This window comes from Sinohyriopsis cumingii, chromosome 5, assembly GCF_028554795.1.
Source record: "Sinohyriopsis cumingii isolate HCF-2022 chromosome 5, ASM2855479v2, whole genome shotgun sequence".
In the NCBI taxonomy this organism is placed as follows: Eukaryota; Metazoa; Mollusca; class Bivalvia; order Unionida; family Unionidae; genus Sinohyriopsis; species Sinohyriopsis cumingii.
The window spans coordinates 14,612,273-14,629,353 of record NC_142965.1 but is presented as its reverse complement, the minus strand read 5'-3'; the positions used below and the strand labels follow the sequence as shown (position 1 = coordinate 14,629,353).

At 36.7% G+C, this 17,081-nt stretch overlaps 1 protein-coding gene across 1 annotated transcript in view; it reads right to left on the bottom strand.

The window, feature by feature from the left end:
* Positions 1-716: 716 nt before the first annotated feature.
* The window catches only part of LOC149798675 (uncharacterized), a 37,357-nt gene continuing 20,992 nt past the window's right edge, over positions 717-17,081 (bottom strand). The window contains exon 2 of the mRNA XM_089957518.1: positions 717-7,682. Within this exon, the coding sequence (XP_089813644.1) occupies positions 5,213-7,682 (2,470 nt within the window). The 3' untranslated portion in view covers positions 717-5,212. The remainder of the gene's footprint in view (positions 7,683-17,081) is intronic.

Below are 17,081 nucleotides of genomic sequence, written 5' to 3'. Positions count from 1 at the left end.
CATCTGCAGTTTGTTACATGTCATCCATGATTTCACATCAGAAAAGCACCTCTCTACAACTTGGATGGTAGTACCAACTTCAGTTGGGTGGCTAGATTTGTATATTTGGGTGTCATCAGCGTACAGTTTGTGAGACACTGGGTGATGATCTATGACACTTGAGAGCGACTGAGTGTACAGAATGAAGAGAACAGGTCCAAGAACAAACCCTTGTGGAACACCATAACATAGATCAACTGGACTGGAGTGTATTCCATTTGCAGATACAATTTGTGTCCTGTTGACCAAGTAGGACTTGAACCACAGTAAGGCTGTATCATGAATGCCAGATTCATGCTGGAGACGGTGAAGTAATATCCAGTCAAAACTTAGACTTAAATTTGGCTCTTACTTTGCACCTGTCATTTTGATTGGTTCAGCATAAAACAATCCATGACACAATATAGGATCTAAATATTTCTCATTTTCAGTAAAAAGTTTTTAATTGTGTCTAAAAATATTCCTTTTCACGCGTAATTTTAATCGAATAATTTCTTTAATTACGAATCCTTTACCAAAGTAAGTAATAATGAAATGCAAAGACCTAAACAACCATGGTTTGCAATTTCGCAGGCAATACACAAATGTTATAAAATACAGCTTGCCTCCACCCATTTTGGAGATGATTTTGTACAATTGTGGAAAAGTGTTTCGAACAAATGAAAATTTAAACGATATTATAGATGGAAAGTCTTTATTTATCTAAAGATAAGAGCATAAATAAAAACAAATAATTGTCTTTGGAAAAAATAATATGCGAAAAAAGTAACTTAATTTGAATTTTCATCAGTATTAATACAAACCAATGATAAACTGGAATTAGTAGGAAAAAATGAAGAAAGAATGGAATAGCATATATGAATGCATGCATAAATATTTACATACATATATGAACAAATATATTGTATATATTTGTGATGGAAATCACATTCCAAACCATGTTATGCAAAAATCATAAGTACATTTGGACTGAAACAAATAGCTGGAGATAGGGAAATATTTTGCATGTAAAAATGTGAACGTATACCACAATAAAGAAAGGGAAAGATGTATCTATATGGATGTCCTGATTTATAACAAAACATATGTCTGACTTACATCTGACTGTATTTACTTCCAATTTGGTCTTATCTATGATTTGAAAGACAGTGAGAGAAGAACTACTGTGAACGATTCACTGTACCATTCTATGTATTGACAATGATTCATGCATAGATAGAAAGAGGCGGGTTTTCGGTGCATAATCTAAATAGAAATGAATGGGTCTTTGATCAGGAAGCCCAAAAGAGAAAGAGAGACCAAGAGAGACATGTAGATACATAGAGAGAAAGATGCCATGCATCTATCTTCCAGAGTGATACCGGACATTGTTGAGCAAACAGATATATATGGATAGCTAGATATCTGGTGATAGGACAGTTTTTTGCGTGAACTCTTTTTATAAATAAAAACCAGCGAAACAAGATGTTCAAGATAATTTCATTGTTTGATTTAAACAGATAATTTAACACTTTTTAAAGGAAGTGGGGAGAACGAAAATGTATCTTGTGATTTTCTCCACTTCACGAAAACTATTATTTTTCCCAATCGTATTTCACAAATACATACAAAATACATACATACATGAATACATATATACATATCATACATACGTAATGAATACATACATACATACATGCATACATAGGCATATACATACATACTTATGTACGTGCTTGCATGCAGACAAACATGCAAAGGTGATTGTGGATTGCCACAAAAGGCATAGAACTACATTTTGTAGCTGACACACTAGGCAGGGATGTAAGAAGTCCATTCACTCGGTCAACACAGAGTTGACTGTATCATATCTTAACTTAGTTCAAAGGGGCAAATGTATGTATTTGTTTTGCAACTACAAGATTTGAAGGAAGGAGGAAATGTAGGAATGAGGAGGGTTACAAACGGAGCAGCAAAACATTTGTCTGCAGTAAAAGTTTGCATTATTTACAAAAGAAAAGTCGGAAATTCAACCAAATAAATACGTTACATTAGCCTTACTGAGAGTATCCAAACAAACTTACATTTTTATGAAATTTTGGATAGACTTATACAGTTTGTGGTGTATCATATGTATATATCAAAACTGTTATCCGCCCATGGCGTAAAAATACGTATATATAAACATTCTTGCAACCGTGAGCTGTTGATTACAGATCAATGATGAATTTCTACACGTCAATCATTAGTGACGTATGAAAATAACGATGCAAAGTGTTAATAATCCCCGTTTTCTAAATGAATTTAATATGGTACATAATTTCATTGCAATCCTTTCTGCTTTCTGTTCCCACTCTCATGCAGAACGGACAAACTGCTCAGAAATATGGAGTGAGAGAGAAAAATAATTTGTTCTGGATGAAAACCTTGAAAATGAACTTACACCAAGTATCCTACAAGAATATGGTTCGTCGTGACGTGTGCACTTTCCTCGGGATTTATCTGCAGTGTTTATATAATGAATGATACAAAGTTGCAAACACAGTCAACATTATAGGGTAAATGTCTCGGTTACATGGTACACATATTGTGATGTATTTAATGTTTTGTTGTTGTTGTGGTTTCTTAAACCTATTATAAGGTTCTAAAAATCGATTATTATTAATTTAAAATGAAAATGTCCAAAGCCCGGCCCCCTCTCTCTGTCTCTGTGGACCACCGTAGCAAGATACGGGCGAAAGCTTATGACAAGACAAGCGTAGATGAACCTCGCTTGTGACATCCCACGATATCACTGGGCTTATGAATGATGGTACAAGTCAAACCGACCAAATGATGAGAGAGAGAGAGAGAGAGAGAGAGAGAGAGAGAGAGTTTTATGGTCGGTAGTACTGATATTAAGACTTAGATCAACTGTACATATATCAAAATATTGTAATTAAGTCTTGTTGGTTCGTCATTTCGCTTAGTTTCTATTCCACATAAACTTCCATGCGCCGGTACGTCAATGACTGAGCGTTCATGTGAATTAGAACCATCTTTCATGTTTAAATCATACGTGTGTTTTATATTGGTTTAATCAATGTGAAGAAAAATAGAAACTCAGAAAGGAAACAATCAACTTACCAATATGCAAAGGTGATTGTGAATAGCCACAAAAAGCATAGAACTACATTTTGTAGCGGCCACACTAGGCAGGGATGTGAGCAGTTCATTCACTCAGTCAACACACCGTTGACTGTAACATATCTTAACTCAGTTCAAAGGGCAAATTTATGTATTTGTATGTGATATAAATAAAATATTTGTATATTATGTACGCTGTATCAATGATATACCACTCGTTGTATACATTTTTCGATAAAAAGGAAACGAGGCTATACTTTACGAAAGAGATTCTTCATCAGATAAGAGAGAGAGAGAGAGAGAGAGAGAGAGAGAGAGTTTTGGCTCTCTCGAAAGAGAGTGCTACTCATAACGGTGTAAATACGGCTATATCTGGGGAATATTGGAATGCTAGCCTACGGGATCTGTAACGACACAAGCCTCTTTGAGATTCCGACGAATGAATTCATTTTATTGAAATACTCAACATATAGAGTTACATTCCAATATCAATCTACATAATCTTATATTACGGATATAAGAGATACGTATAAGACTACGATGTTAGTTCACTTACCAACATCATACATTTGTATAATTTCTGTCTTTTAGAATATAATACAGATAATTAAATACTGAATAAATTCACGATATTTAAAGAATCTAAAATTCAATATTTCAGACTAATACCGTAATTGAAATATATTTTACTGAATTTAATCTAAAATGTCAATATATTAAACTCTATTATTTATAGAGTATTTTATCTCTAAATTAACTGTTACTGAGTATGAAGTTGGTAGCGAACTTTGGTTTTTAATATAATCAAAAATATATTTACAAGAAAACATACGTTCTTCAAACAATTAAACTTCCCGATACATTATGTTAAAGAATAGTAAAGAAATATTAAAATAATCCAATATTGCAACGTACCGATGTTAGATTAACATCTTAACACTAAAAATCCTTACTGTGTATGAAAAATTAGTACACAGACGATAATCGTACCTGTAACATCACAAGCCTCTCTGAGATTCCGAGGAATGAATTGATGCGTCTGCAGATCGATGTTTCTTTATACCAGTTTCTTAGGACATGGCCAAATATGGAACATACGTCTAGTTCCTGTGTTTCGCCAGAATCTCAAAGTGAGGCATCATAGTTGCTTACAGACTATTGTCTGGGTCTATGTACGTCATTAGGTAGACAATTTTGCCAGATCAGCTCATTTATCCTTCTAGAAGGAATCTTTGGAATTTGTCTAGTTCGTCTATCTACACAACTTACCGAGTGTAGTTTTTTGCTGACTTATAATACAAGGGAAATGTATAGAGAGTTTTGCTCATAAAGGCGCAATCTTTATTAAATAGTGTATAATTGTGATACCGAAATAAATATATTTAATCTCAATCTATTTTAATAGAAAATTACTTTCAATGTAATTTAATGAAAAAAATTACTTTTAATACAATTTAAAGAAAGTTCAATCTTATTACTTTTACTAAAAAATTCTGTCCGAATATATACAATACATCTCGTGGTATATCACTGATACAGCGTGCATACGATCTCTCTCTCTCTCTCTCTCTCTCTCTCTATATATATATATGAAAGAAGTAGAGAAAAGCGGATAGATAAAGTATGAATGTAATTTTGTGAAAACGATTATGCTATTCAATATTAAACAATTTCTCATGCCAGAAAATAGTGCGTTTACATAATGATCAAAGATTTTAAGGGATGTTAGAGATACGATAATACAAGATTCCTCCAATAAACCCCCCCCCCAAAAAAAAAAATACTGGTCCCATTTAAAGTGTGATCTTTGCAGACACTTTTAATAACGTTCCTTGTTGATGTTCCTGTCACGTATATGAAATAGGTAGAATCATAAAGAAATAAAAGGAAAAATTATAATAATACCACTTTTCAGTTTGTATTGTTCAAAGTCATGGCCTTTGAAAAATCAATGGGAATTGAAACAAGTGAATTAAATGCAAATACACTATAATGAAGAGCAGTTCGTCCATCTAACAGAAACTAAACTCTGGTGTCAAGAAACAACGGACTCTAATACAGTCTTACGTTACATCTCTGTCTCGATCAAGGAATGTCTCTTGTATTTTTTGATTGTCGATTCCAGCTGTCGCAGAAAAATTTCTTTCAAAATCACCTTATTGGAACCAGAGAAGGTGACTTCAAGAGCACGAGGTAGAGATCCAATCATAACAATGAAAATGACATGCATGACCTCTGTCACCTGGGATGAATTACTGGGTGCGTATGACGAAATTCTAAGTGTCCCAAACAAAAGCAGCGCAATGAGGCCAATGCGTAGAAAAGCTTTGAATACAGTGCGAAAAACAGGTCGATGCGTTTGCACAACATAGAGGAAAAGATCTCGTGATATTCCAGGAACTTTATTTTTGTAATGAATCAAACAATCACTGGATTGTGTTATAGAACTATTGATTTGACGCAGATGCGGTTGTGATATTTTTGTCACATATCCGTTGATTTGAATCGCTTGTATAGTGCTGCTTCTCTCGATGGGCACAATTAGTGTACCGTCAACAACTTGAAATTGTTCTGGCTCGGCTTTCAAAACCATCAGTACCTCCACGATATCCGAGAGAAGTTCGAAATAGGTTACACCAATACCACGAAGTTGCTTCAATACGTAGTAAAACAGGGCGGTCCCAAAGAATAGGTACCCGAAAGCAGTGGTTGGATAGACAATAACTGCGATGAAGAGGAATACAAGTATTTCTGCCACAAAGTTGAAGCCAGTGGAGAATATCATTATCGTGCAATAGAAAAAATAACAAAGAACTGGGACAAGAAGCAGATACCCTACGATAGTTGTACAGTAAGACGAAACGCTTGTCATCATCATACCCAATCGGTCTTTATAAATGCGAATCCAAGCCTTTCCAAAACCGGTAAAGGCTGTGAAAATAAACCATGGCAGGGGAATTCCGTAATACAGAAGGAAAAGTAAGAGCTCTATTGATAATGCTAGAAAGAATATAGGTATCAGAACTAGATTTACAATATAATAAACGAATCTTGGAAGATTCATGTTGACGAAGGACATACATCTCCTGCATCTAGCGAGAGACCTAGAACAGATGTAAGACCAGAAGTTGGGATTTAGAATGCAATAAAATCTACCTACCATTAATGCCCGTACCCTATCAAAGCCACACGTACCTTTTATCTGTACGTGGGAAAAACCTTGAACTGAATCTAAATCCAGTGTAAGGGGACATTTATTCATCCATGCGAAATCTTCTGATCCATCTTCCAGAACTTCTTCCAGGTTTTCTGGAAAGATCACAAGAACAGCGGCTATTGCGTAAAAAAGAATGATTAAGACAAAAGGTCCGCCGAGAAGAGGAACGAATAATTCACGACTTCTTTTTAACCCACCTAGCATACTAAGAAAGTTCATGGGAATACCATGGTTGATTAGCTCGAGGGTGGTTTCCTTTTGTAAACTGCTATAGATAATCAGCTTTATGTATATCAGGACTGGACAAAAAAGTACGAAGAGAGTTCTTCTTAAGCGTGACGCAAGCCTGGGGAATCGGTTGCCTAGTCCACATAACCCACACAAAATGGAGGTTGAAGTTATTGGACTGGTTTTTTCCAGATACACAAAATCAATGTCCTGATCTTCATCAATATTAATGGTGTCCATGTCTTCCATACGGTCCATAGATATATATCCATTACGTTCTCTCTTGACTTTGCCTGTATCTGAAAGGCTCGACGAGAAGCTGAGCAGCAGAATGGGAAAATAGCAGAAAAGAATCAGTCCCATGAAGTATGGTCCAGATGTGGTGTCATGCATCGTCTCACTCTGTCTTTGTGAACAGTTAACATCTAATCTTTCTTCAGCAAAATGATAATAAGAGTAGCAGCAATTGTAGCTCATGATCTCCACGGGATACCCGAAATGAATTCCAAGTTTATACACAAACTTGTCCTTAACCCCTGGAATTTCAGCAAGAAAACACCAATAACTGTTTGCATATTTTTCATTCAGTGGATAAAGGAAGGACTTTGTCATATTACTGAATGCATACGCAATTTCCAGATCAGATTTCTGGCTTCCAATTTTGATTGGGCAATTTGGAGGTTGAACATCAAATCCAATCCAGCTTTCTGGAAGAGCCTTCTCGTCTAACAACCCGAATGAAAGAATGCTGTAGTCAACATGCCACTGGATGAAAGGGGTGTTCCTGTCGTCTTTATTTAAAGACCAAATCCATCTAAGCGGTTCTACAGCTGCATCACTCCATGTTACGTTGGAATTGTTTGGGAACCAAAGCGTGAAATGGGCCACGTCTGGGGTAAACTCCGAAAACATGACTTTCATATATATTCCAGTTTTGTTTAGAATGGTTACATTACAGGGCTTATCTTCCTCTGTGTGGAAAATATCACGATCTCTCAATGTAGTTTCGCTTTTGTTCCCATTATCTCGAGCAAGCACAGCATGCCAGTGGAACAACAGCAAGCTTATGACCATGCAAAAATGCATATTATACCTGTTGAAGATGAGAAAGAAACAAATAAAACACATTAACTCAAACGAAACAAATTTTAACGCAGAATATCTAAATATGTAAAAATCTTACTGTTGGATAGAAAATATACTCCTTCCACCCCACCGAAAAAAATCCACATAGAAGTTGCATGTACTAAGATAACCGACACGGATATTGACCATAAGCTATGACGAATGGTTATGTTAAATCCATAATAGTGTGTTTGTGTGACTTGGATTGTTAACGTAGCTTTAACATTTTTTAGTCATATCGCTACGATGTCTGCAGTGTGGCAGTTTAAAGTGATGTCTAGCACTGGGGCATCACGCCGCAGACATGTAGCATGATGTCTCACCCAGTCACATTATCCTGACACCAGGCCGACCAGTCCTAACAATAACCTCTTAATGCTGAACACCGAAAGAGGCAGCTGTTCGTACCATTTTTATAAGTCTTTGGTATGACTCGACCGTGAATCGAACCACGACCTCCAGCATCCTAGGCGGACGCTCTAACCACTAGGCCACCAGAGCGGTTAATCTATAATAGAAACTTTCTTTCAATAAAGCCTCATAGAACAAAGTCGGGGTGACGTTCTAGATCCCAAATCTGTTTTAGTTTGTCAAATGCTTTTCATATGTCATATACGGAAGAGACGACACGAATTCTTCAATGGCGTTTAAGTCACTACTCATTCACCGATAACAGCAATCAGATATTCGCAAATTCGATACAATGACCATGTCAGTTTTTACAATACTGATTCAAATTTGTTCATAACATTTCAGGACTTGATGGAGCATCCACATAATTGTAAGGTTCTTAATCTTACTTGGATAGAATATTGATTGTTGAAGCAGAGTCTCGCGTTACTCCCTGTGACTTTCACAATGAAAGATTCTAGTAAATGTCGTGCAGCATTGGTTGTTTCATATTATTGGATAAATTTCCTGTTTCGCGTTTTTGTTTCATCAACTCAACGAAAAATTAACTGTAAAATGTTTAAGAACTATGTGTCCATTATCAGTGAATATATATATATATATATATATATATATATATATATATATATATATATATATATATATATATATATATATTTACCTGCAGCCCACCTATATAAATGGCCTTTGCCAGTTCACACATAAAGCATTAATTCACCCGTGTTTAGAGATAAATATTATACAATGTTGAAGAAAGAAATAAAGACGAAGCAAAACATTAGCAACGTATTTGCAGCGTGTTACCTGATTAACTCGCTACTCAAGCAGTTCTGTACACTATTTGTCTCAGACAGAATATTCGATGCTGCAACTGCTAGCTACTTCTGGAGCATGATTTTCAATAAACTTGGTCTAGACTAGATGAAGAATTACTATTCTGACTTCAAGTCAACCATACCACATTTTTAGTGTTGCATGTACACAACTCGTTGAACAACACCAGATACTTTCGGCAAATGTAATTTCAAAATATAATCATAAGTATAGTTTTCTGCGATCAAAATGACTCACGGCTGTTATCCCTAATTTAGAATGTTATTATATCTATACTGTGCTCTTACTGTTTGTCTGTGATTGAGGGTAGTGCTTTTACCTACCTGACTTTTGTCATGCTTTTTAAGATGCTTATTAAAATTAGCGCTGTCTACACCAAGATGGACTTGTAGATAAGTGATTGAAATTTAAACGATACATTTGAATGAATATAATATTTTTAGTTTATCACGTTATACAAATACAATTCCCTTTTTGAAAGTTATAAACGATCTTTAATTGTATAAATTCTCATGTGCAAAAGAATATAGAAAATTCTGAATAATCTTATTAAGCAGTCAGTTTACCATTATAACAAAAGGGACCAGGAATATCAATATTTCTTGAATCATGTTCTTCCGTCTGATCCTATGGAGACCTTCAAAACCAGCATTGTTTGCAAAACCTTCATCATATTTTATTTTTCCTAATCCCCAATAATAAATATATGTCTTATACCGAATTAAGATTTGTCTTTAATATGCCAAGATGAAGGTTTACATAATGGTATTGTAAACATTTAAAAGAATTGCGTATCTAAACAGATAAACAGGGAATTAAAATTAAAAGGTAAACAAGATATTTCTCTTGGAACACACACCACTCGAAATCTATTGTCAAAATTGAATCAGAAAGAACGTTGTGACGTTCTGTCGTATTGGGGTGGGGTTCTCCTAATATAATTTAATTAAATTAAATTGAAAGTTCCACCCTGGCTCGTTAGGTTAGAAAGTTAAATTAGTGATGATGTAGATTTACAGCTCTGAGCCCCCAGTCAGCAATGCCGACGGTTAAATTATAGAGAACACGAAGATGAAATTCAATCAATAACAATTTAATAAATGTGATAATTTAAAACGATAACTTCCAATCACTCGTCTTTCCCTCGACCAAGTGACAGCCTAATTCATCCCGTGATTTACAGTGTGAGTTCGATTTTCCCCCTGTCCTTGCATCTACTCATCTATTTCTTCCCGCTGATTCTTCCTTCTTTCCGTTCCTCTAACTCCTTCTTTGTCTCTGTTTCCTCTCTACTATCTCCTCCAGCTTCGCTCCAGACTTCAACTTCTCTTTTCTTCTCCTTTCCCTCTCTATTATCTCCTCCTCCAATTCCGCTCCCAGACTTCAACTCCACCCTCTTCTCCTTCACTCCTTTCCTCCGTCTCTCTATCCGAGACAACGGGACCAAACTTTAACTGGTCTGTCCCTCAAAGCTTCCTGTGAAAAACCACAAGGCGTTAACAGATGTTTTATCGAACCTCACCTCACACTATAACGACAATTAACCATCAGATAGCTGTCACTGTTTCGGCCACGCATGCATACACATCGCAATTCCCACACACTTCTTGCAGGGTAAACAATGGCGTAATAACACAGTATCAGCGAATTGTTATACAGACATCAATACATTGCGTCACGTCAGTATATACACATATATATTTAATCTCATCGTACTACAATCTGACAAAATCAGACGCATGTCTGTACATTACAAATATTCAACAATGGCAAAATCTATAATCATATGAACATATGTGTTAGTCTACTATAAAATACCCACATAGTAAATTACAATATTAACTCTTACGACGGCTGGCAAGCTATATAATTCTTTACAAATATCAACTCATTTCTTCAAAATATGCAAACATATTAACAAAACAAAGTAATTCTTCGTACTACGATTCTAGTACTAATAAAGTATACATACGACCTACAATTAAAATGCAGTCGCATTCCACAAAGACCGAACAAATATCTACTGACCTTTTGAAGCTTTCTGTACTTAGAATTTCCCGCTCTAAGATTTTCCCGCCAATAACGAATGGCTATTCGGAGTTACGCTAACCTCTTCTCTGGGTAATTTCTCTCAGCGAACTAACTTTTGCCGGAAAACTCAGGGATATCATTCTACCCAAATCAAGGTCTCCCCCCATCTCGATTCTGATTGGGTGGCGCTGTGCCCCTGTCCAATCGTCTTAGCGGCCAGTTCAACCTGTCTGTCTGTTTGCAGGGGAAAGAAGTTAGGACACTCCCACTTCTTCAGGCAATTTCTTTTGATCTTGGAAACATTTCGACACCTAGGTGATAACTGGCTATCGGGCGCCTCGCAACTCCGATGTCCGGTTTTTCGATTCTAGCCACAACAGTCTTACGTAACGGATTAGTGCTAGCCTTCGGCAATGTTCGACATCAAACAATGACCCGTCAGAATTACCTTGATTATACATGTTTCAAACTGGGCTACTCTGGGTCGGGGTAAACATGACAAACGTCACACCCACACAACCATGCATACATGCGTGCATACATACATACATACATACATACATACATACATACATACATACATACATGCATACATACATGCATGCATGCATACATACATACTTACATACACACACATATACATACATACACACGCACAAAACCATGCATACATGCGTGCATACATACATACATACATACATGCATGCATACTTACATACACACACATACATACATACATACATACATACATACATACATACATACATACATACATACATACATACATACATGCATACTGTTCAGAAATATTTTCTCCTTGCAGTTACATTGATTTTAACCTTTGACTTTTGAACCAGAAAACGATTTTCTTCCTTACGCGAAATTCAAGCCATTCACTAGGTTTAATGTATGACTTTTATGCCGATCTAATGACATGAGGCACAAACCACAATATCATCTTTCCGTCGACATGACCTTAATCTTTGATCTCAACGTCGTTATGATTTCTTTATACTCCGCGTGCAAGCCATCAAAAAAGTTTGGTCGCGTTCCGGTGGGGGGAGGACGCTTATTTTTCTCACTCGCTGTCTTACCTTCTCTGTCCAGAAAAGTTTAAATCTTTATAAGCTGATGAGGTACGTGATCTTGAATTCTGAATTCACGGTGTGTTTGTGTTTGGATTTATAACGTTGCTTTAACAAGTTTAGTGAGATAGCTACGATGTCTGCCGTGTGGACGTTTATAGTGATTATGTAGCACAAAGGAGTCATGCCTCAGACATATAGCAACATATCCCACCGAATCACATTATTCTGACACCAGGTCGACTAGTCCTAACACTTACCTTCTAATGATAAGCGCCGAGCGAGGCAGCTGCTTGTACCTTTTTTCAAAAATAAGTAATTGGTATGGCTCGGCCGTAGTTCGAACGTGCGAAATTCCGCATCCGAGGCGGACGCTCTAACCATTGAGGCCAAATGAATCTGTCGAATTATAAACTGATATTCGCGTTAGATATGAACTTATATGGTCTGGGCCTCTGTTGGCCAAATGTTATACGGCGCTTTCATTAAAAGAGAATACATCTCACACGAGTTCTCGTCTACACCAATGTGTGTATGTGAGAAAGCTTGCAAGTAGCTTCCCATGGATCTGTGATTCTTCCTGGGGTTTTCCCGAGTTTCTACTCCACTTTTGCAGGCATGTATAATCGATCATGCGCTCTAAAACGGCGTGTAGACACACAAAATAGACTGTATACTTTTAACCATTCGGGGAATCACCTGATATTAACGCCGTGTCACCTCTTGAAAGACGAGCTCTGTGAAATAGTTTGTAACCCGTATTTGACAATACTGATGACTAATTCTAGCAAGAGCTCGTGTTTGTATGAGCTCTTCTTCCCAAACTGGAAACGTTTACTATTAAGCCTAAATATTTCACATACACGTGCAGATTTAACCTTGGTAAAGGAAGTAATATGGATTTTAACACGATGCACGAATGAGTATGAAGATGTCATTTTAAAGTGATATAACTATATTGATCATAAGCAAGCTTACTATTACGACTCTATGGTCTTAAACTAAGTATCAGAAAGTGTAAAAACAAACAAATTTTGTCAAATTTAACAAATAATTTATTTCCCAAGAATATAAAGTGAATTTAAAATGAACTGATAGTATTGAGAATTAAATCCCAAATAGTCTAAAGGTTATAACTCCAGTCCTAATGAATACAGTTCTTATCAAATTCCAGATGTGTTCGAAATAAGAAACAGCGCTGAAGATGCTGAAGTGCATGTTGTTGTTGTTGTTGTAGGGCTTAACGCCATTTTTCAGCACAAGATAGGCCATACATGGCGGCCAGTATTAATGGTGGAGGAAGAACCCGGAAAACCCCCGGAAAGAACCACCGACCCACGAGAAGCTACTGGCAAGCTTTCTCACATAACCACATTAGCCGAATCCGAGACTCCTGAAGTGCCTGTAATCTTGAATCTACTAAGGTACCAGTGGCCTAAAGTGTGATGACGTATTAACAGTAATCCAGTTAATCACAATAATATAATCCAAGATGTCCCTGACTGAATTCACTATAATTCTAAATTAATGTTTCTGTCCAAGATTATTATTGATCACTTTGTAATTACTGTGAATAATAACTTGAATAAATAATTCCATGCAAATAAAAATTCTGAACAGCGCAATACAGATGACCATGCTTCTGATGTTATCGCAAGAATGAGTAATTTCTCAAGTAAACAAGATTAAAACACCTCTACATGACCTAGGATTTCATTAACAATTTCTTGACAAATCTTCTGTCACATATTGGAATATTCCATTCTAGAAAATTCTCATAATTTATACAATTTTAAGAACGAATGTGGTACGCATCAGGTATACCAAGGTATTTCGTTTAAAATGTCCTAGACCAGACCCAAATAAACATGTTTACCTTTACTGATAATGATACTAATATATAGCCCAAACTCATAGAGAAACTATTAGTTATGCATTATTTATTTACAAAACAGCTATTACTGGACAGGTAAAACATGAACTTGATTTTAGACAAGGTCAAATCCAAAATACAATTATACATAACATATAATCTTGGAGAACAACAAACAAACGAACAATGCAAATTCAACATATGTAACATTGCAGAGCTAATAACCAGCCCACATAAAATATCATGTTTACTGGACATTTAATACAATATTTAATTCTCAACAATTTTAAAACAAGACTCGAATATTGGCATACATATAAAAGTTTGAGCATTTTCCATTGACATCAGAACACCAGAAGGTTTGTGCAAACAATCCATCTTCCATTACTGATTCATTACATAAGAGTAAAGGGGTATAAAATTCCTCTCCAATCTGCATGTAAGGTCCCAACAAATTTCATCGAATTGTTTTAATTATACAACTATTTCGCTGAGAGGTTAATCTCGGTGTATCTGGGTGCATTTTACCATTTTATCCAGTGAGTAACTCTCTGAAACCTTGGAGTTTAATTGGTTATATTCAGTCATGTGAAAACTATTATGGCACAACGGTACCAAGTTTATGTGTTGTAATATCAAAAATTGCTTATATTCTGTATCTCCTGTCACGTACCGGCAAGACATGAGGATCACTTTTCTTCGGTGTGATCGTTGTTAGAAGTAATATACGTTCACTGGTGGTCATATCTGGTCTATGTAGGCGGCAGTTGGATAACTTGCAGCAGACGCGTGGAGCTCGAAGGAAAATCCTATATTATAATTCTCCATAGACTTACATGCAGCAGCCACTTGGGGGTGGAAAAGTTTTGTATAGTCAGAAGTGAAGTGTGAAAAAATAGTACTAAAGTAAGAACACGAATTCTGCAGAATGCTGCATTTCACTGACAGAACTGTGACATAATCGCATAAGGATACCATAAACAATACAGAATATACTCGCCCTAAGTTCGATAGTTCTCTATGTAGGCATTTAATACATTAACATGACCTGCAAAAACCATTAGTTCCTTATAAGACTTAACATGGCCATGACCGCTGAGCTTAAGAACCTATAACCTATGTTCATTTTTACACTGAACATGGTCAAGTAACTTGCACCATAACCAAATATAATTTTATTCGAGCTACAATGCATTTTGCATTTGACCATTTGACACAGAACGTTAATCTCTTCCATTCATTACATGCAGTCATTCTACAAATGCAAGACAAGTTACCCAGTCTATTACTAACGGTTTGATGCAGGAACCATTAGTAGTAAGGTGGGCCACTTTAGGGACAATGGGACTTACCATTAAAAACACCCCTGGGCCACTTTAGGGACTATGTAAATTTAACATGGGAAAAATTGCTGGGCCACTATAGGGACAATGGGATTTAACATGGGAATATAGTTTGGGCTTGTTTAGGGACAAGGGAAATTTAACATGGGAGAAAAAAAAACTACTTTAGGGACAAGGGGAATTGAACATGGGAGAAAAAAAAAGCAATTCTAGGGACAAGGGGAATTTAACATGGGAATAGAGTTTGGGTCTGTCTAGGGACTAGGGGAAATGGAACAGGGTCGGGACCCTATTTTAATACGGTCCCGACCTGATGGGTCTCTATTTTTTTGGGTTTTTTTTAAAATAAAAAAAAATGAAAAATGGGGTAGGCAATTGAAAGTCTATCTCTTTTCGAGACATTGGAGTGGCCCTGAAAAGGGCCTTTGGATTTATGTTAATATGCCCTTAACATAAAGGGCATCTGCGGCATCTTCTTGTCCTAAAGCTGCGTCTTACTGCAGGGCCATAAATCAGAGTCCTCTTGAGGCATCCTTGTCTCTCCACATACGCTCTTCGTATCCACAGACTGGTGTCTGACCTGTGGACAACTGTCCACTTGGATCGGACATGCATTAGAATGTCCGTCCTGAACATCATCGAAGAAACAAGGGTTGATGATTCGACTGTGGTCCACATCTTGAGGCGCCGAGAACAGGTGAATCAATGCAGTGAACTGCGCTTATTTATAGGTACAGGAAGGATTGAAACGGATTGAGTTCATTCACCAATCCAAACACGCGTTACAAAATTCAGTCAGCCCGCATCCAATCCGAAGAGAACAGTCTGTGACGTCATGTGGTCTATATAGATTCGCTAGCGCCCGTGCGCTGTCAATCCATGCGACAGTTATTCAACATGACGGAAACTCAGAAAACGATAAATTGGGGTGCACCAGCAGTGGAGACCACCCAAGGGAACCCGGACTTACTTTCAGAAGAGGTGAATTGGGATTTTGTGGATTTTCTTACCTCGCAAGAATTTGTTCCGGAACCTTCGTCACCTTCATTACCGCACGTGGAGAATTTTAGAAAGAAGAATTGGAGAAATTTATACAACGACAAAAGGAAGCGGAACAAGCTTTTCTCCTACAGCAACAGCAGCAAGAAGAAGAGGTAAGAAAAACACAGCAACAAGAAGAAGCAGCAGCAAATAAACAAGGGTGTGAAAATCAAACGGTCACGGTACTGTTGGACATTTTAGCGGAGCTAAGAAGTCTGAAACAAATGTATCAGACTTCTTTATCACGACCGAAGAGAATACGACCTTCCCGAGCTAAACACTCCAACTCTGCGACTAAACCTATCGTGCCACCTTTAGTGATTTCAACTAAATCATCATCATCAACAGAACGCAGTCCAGAAGTAGGCCTTGGCCGTGGCTAAGGCTTAAGACAGTTAAAGTTGATTGCTTAAACTCACCCCTACACCAAAAACCAAAGGCCCTTTTCAGGGCCACCCACGTCTCTCGAAAACAGATAGACTTTCAATTGCCAATAACTAAAAAAAAACATTTTACCCCTATAGTACGTGTCTGTGTATGAGTGTGTGAGTGTACGTTTTTATTTTAAAATCAAAACCCAAAGACACTTACCTTTATATCTAATTTATTCTTTTATAAATATTGACAATCCAATTCACAATTCACAACAAATCACTTTGAAAAGTTCATAGACTTCTTCTGTCTCATTGTTCAATCTCTCTGTTTTTTTGAATTTCTTCACCGTCACAGTCTTTTCCTCCTCTTCCTCC